This window comes from Littorina saxatilis, linkage group LG4 (assembly GCF_037325665.1).
Source record: "Littorina saxatilis isolate snail1 linkage group LG4, US_GU_Lsax_2.0, whole genome shotgun sequence".
Lineage (NCBI taxonomy): Eukaryota > Metazoa > Mollusca > Gastropoda > Littorinimorpha > Littorinidae > Littorina > Littorina saxatilis.
In genome coordinates, this window is record NC_090248.1 from 59,993,597 (window position 1) to 59,998,264 (window position 4,668).

Genomic DNA, 4,668 nt, shown 5'->3' on the forward strand with positions numbered 1-4,668 from the left:
AAGCGGCAGCCGCCGGCACGGAGGCGTCTGAAGATAGTGAGGAGGTTTGTTGGGAGATCGGGGTGTAGATCGTTCATATCAATGGGTTGATAGGACAGAGATGTTACGTACTGACTTCGAATGAGTTTACGGATTTTACTGTAGAACTCGGTTACTGAGTAGCCGATGTTAGTGTTAGCTGGGCTAGATTCTGCCGCTTCTTTGGCAGCGACATCCGCCAGTTCATTTCCCCGGACCCCTACGTGAGAGGGGACCCAGAGAAATGATACGGATGTGCCGGATGAGATTAACTGGTGACATATAAAGAGGATTTCTCTTTGTAGCTCTGCCCGATTTGATGTGTTTCGATGCAGAGCTTGTAATGAAGAGCGCGAGTCAGAGCAGAAAACTACCGCACGCGGTGTGACTGGGAGGTCATTTATAAAAGTGCATGCCATGAGCAAGGCAAATAGCTCGGCTGAGAATATGGAGATGTCTTTATTAAGAGTATATTTCCTTGAGATTTTGAGATCTGGGATCACAAAGGCGCAGCCAACGCTGCCGTCTGCAAATTTGGATCCGTCAGTAAAGACTTTTAAATGCTCCGAGAATTTGTAGTTTAGGGTTTCTTTTGTAACAGTAGCTAGGTAGACGGGGTTATCCTTTTTGGTAGTATTATCTTCACTGTCGTATATGATAGTAGGGGTTTCCTCAAGCCACGGCGGGTAGGAGGGACACACACACACACACACAGAGAAGCCGTATATATATATATGTATTCTTTCTTTATTTGGTGTTTAACGTCGTTTTCAACCACGAAGGTTATATCGCGACGAGGGAAAGGGGGGAGATGGGAATATATATGTATATCTATATCTATAAATATATAGAGATAGGTGACAGTGTATTTTTCGCGTGGCTATAAATTGATTCGACCTTTTCACTTTGACAGTAAGACCAACTTACGGGTGCAAAGGAAGCGTTCTGGACAGCGCAGTGACATTCTAAAAATAGTAACTTAGAAACGGGAATATGGATTGAAGCCACACGAAGGCGCAAAACACTGGAGAAGATAAGGAAGAGTTACTGGGAATGGTGAATTCGCCGGGGTGAATCGCGAGACAGAGACAGACAGCGTGGCGGTTCACCACAATCACCTTTGAAGGCGAAGTCCTGTCAAACGGGTTTGAGATTTTTAGAGCTTATTTCTTAGCCCTATATTATCTGTTGTGGCTTCTCAAATGCCAGAACATACAGACAGACAAAAGCCGCTAGACCACATCACAAACAGAACTCTACAATACACAGGTTTTTGCCCACACACACACACAAACACACACACACACAGAGAAGCCGTATATATATATGTATATCTATATCTATAAATATATAGAGATAGGTGACAGTGTATTTTTCGCGTGGCTATAAATTGATTCGACCTTTTCACTTTGACAGTAAGAACAACTTACGGGTGCAAGGGAAGCGTTCTGGACAGCGCAGTGACATTCTAAAAAAAGTAACTTAGAAACGGGAATATGGATTGAAGCCACACGAAGGAAGGGAGATAAACGCAAAACACTGGAGAAGATAAGGAAGAGTTACTTGTAATGGTGAAATGAACACAAAAACCAAAATCGGTTCAGCGCTGCGCGCTGAGAGCACGTGTTGAAATATCTCATCGATGATATTGTGTCCGGGGTGTAGCTGAATACGGTGTCCAAATTTGAAAAAGATCCACCGAGAACTTTGGCGTTGTGATGTGGTCTAGCGGCTTTGGTGTGTCGGTATGGGGGCCCGGGTAGCTGAGGTGGAACCAAAATCGGTTCAGCGCTGCGCGCTGAGAGCACGTGTTGAAATATCGACCAGGTTGTGTCCTGTCCCGGGTGTACCTGAATATGCCCACCAAATTTGAAGCAGATCCATCGAGAACTTTGGCCGTGCATCGCGAACACTCACACACACACACACACACACAGACAGACAGAGAGACAGACAGACACTAGTCGTATATATATATATATATACCAAATATAATAATAAATAATAATAATACCAAATATAAATAATAGGCTGGTACAGAGTTACCTCCCTTTAGGCTTTTTCAAATTTCCCTTGTTTTAACCTAATTTCTTGGTTAAAACTTGTCTAAATTTCTAAATTCTTTCTTAATAAATATCAATTCTACACTTTGGCCTTAAATCAAAGTGTTTCCCTTCACAGATATCCTCTTGGGGTTGTCAGATGAGGGTAGTCTCCCATGCCAACAGAATCTACCATTCAGAGAATGGTTTGCTTCTTAGTTGGATACCATGGGTTGACAACTCTCGCCATCAATACCACCTGACCACTGATGAGACACAATAGTGTTGAAACACGTGTCTGGTCAAGGTACAAATACAATGGTCCTCCTCAGGACTAGATTACCTTGCGATACGTCCCCCACAAAGGGACTTTGCTCTGTAAATCTCGGTCCCCCTTGAGGAGGATCTGATGCTCCCAATAGGCTGTCTGTGAAGGGATACTTATTTCTCTCTCTATCTCTGCTAAGAGATTTTAACAAATCTCGGAAGAAACTCTCTGCTGACTTTCAATTGTTTCTTTCACAATTTCTGATGTTTTATATATATATATATATATATATATATATAGATGTTTACAGCTTGTTTTAACATAATGTCTTTCCTGACTGTATCCTGTGTTGTTATTATCATGCACACAATGTCTTTCCTGACTGTACCTTGTGTTGTTATGATGCATGCACACAATGTCTTCCCTGACTGTACCCTATGTTGTTATGATGCACATGTCTTTCTTGACTGTACCCTGTGTTGTTATAATGCACACAATGTCTTTCCTGACTGTACCTTGTGTTGTTATGATGAACAAAATGTTTTCCTGAGTGTACATTGTGTTGTTATGATGCATGCACACAATGTCTTCCCTGACTGTACCCTGTGTTGTTATTATCATGCACACAATGTCTTCCCTGACTGTACCCTATGTTGTTATGATGCACATGTCTTTCTTGACTGTACCCTGTGTTGTTATAATGCACACAATGTCTTTCCTGCCTGTTGTTATGATGCATATGTACCCAATGTCTTTCCTGACTGTACCCTGTGTTGTTATAATGCACATAATGGCTTTCCTGATTGTACCTGTTGTTGTTATGATGCACACAATGTCTTTCCTGCCTGTTGTTATGATGCATATGTACCCAATGTCTTTCCTGACTGCACCCTGTGTTGTTATGATGCATTTGTACCCAATGTCTTTCCTGACTGTACCCTGTGTTGTTATAATGCACACAATGTCTTTCCTGCCTGTTGTTATGATGCATATGTACCCAATGTCTTTCCTGACTGTACCCTGTGTTGTTATGTTGTACACAATGTCTTTCTTGACTGTACCCTGTGTTGTTATGATGAACACAATGTCTTTCTTGACTGTACCCTGTGTTGTTATGATGAACACAATGTCTTTCTTGACTGTACCCTGTGTTGTTATGATGAACACAATGTCTTTCTTGACTGTACCCTGTGTTGTTATGATGAACACAATGTCTTTCTTGACTGTACCCTGTGTTGTTATGATGCAAACACACAATGTCTTTCTTGACTGTACCCTGTGTTGTTATGATGCATGCACACAATGTCTTTCTTGACTGTACCCTGTGTTGTTATGTTGCAAACACAGAATGTCTTTCTTGACTGTACCCTGTGTTGTTATGTTGCAAACACAGAATGTCTTTCTTGACTGTACCCTGTGTTGTTATGTTGCAAACACAGAATGTCTCTCCTGACTGTACCCTGTGGTGTTATGTTGCAAACACAGAATGTCTCTCCTGACTGTACCCTGTGGTGTTATGTTGCAAACACAGAATGTCTTTCCTGACTGTACCCTGTGTTGTTATGTTGCAAACACAGAATGTCTTTCCTGACTGTACCCTGTGTTGTTATGTTGCAAACACAGAATGTCTTTCCTGACTGTACCCTGTGTTGTTATGTTGCAAACACAGAATGTCTTTCCTGACTGTACCCTGTGTTGTTATGTTGCAAACACAGAATGTCTTTCCTGACTGTACCCTGTGTTGTTATGATGCAGGGTCGGTTAAGGCAGACTGATTGCGGAAGACAAGGCGTCCCCTGTGGGAGTCTTCCCGACCATAACTGACATCGCAGGCCGTGCTTGTATCAGTGGCATGTCTTCGTGAAGAATGTGAAACTAGTTAAATAAATCTGGTTCATGTTAACACAGTGATGTTAGAGTGGCTAATATTCGCACATATGTACTCACGTATAAACACAGATACAGATACACACACACACACACACACACACACACACTCAGATACACACACACACGCGCGCGCGCGCGCGCACACACACACAGAGAACAGAACACATACACACACATTTACTCGGACAAACACACCCATACCCAGACGCACACAAAACGCACAGACACATATAGACACACACGCAGACACACGCAGTCACACACACACACACGCAGACACACACACACACACACACACACACACACACACACACACGCACACACACATACACATACACATCACCCACACACATACACACGCACACACACACACGCACACACACACACATTGACACACACACATTGACACACACACTCACACATTCAACACACACCCACACTCACACACAA

General features: G+C 42.7%; 1 protein-coding gene across 5 annotated transcripts in view; it reads left to right on the forward strand.

Annotated features, from left to right (window-relative positions):
• Window positions 1-4,231, forward strand: part of LOC138965239 (uncharacterized) — an 81,460-nt gene extending 77,229 nt beyond the window's left edge. For all 5 annotated transcript variants that reach the window (XM_070337367.1, XM_070337369.1, XM_070337368.1 and 2 more), the window contains one exon: window positions 4,084-4,231. In XM_070337367.1, coding sequence (XP_070193468.1) covers window positions 4,084-4,103 — 20 coding nt within the window. In that variant the 3' untranslated portion in view covers window positions 4,104-4,231. The remainder of the gene's footprint in view (window positions 1-4,083) is intronic.
• Window positions 4,232-4,668: the final 437 nt, after the last annotated feature.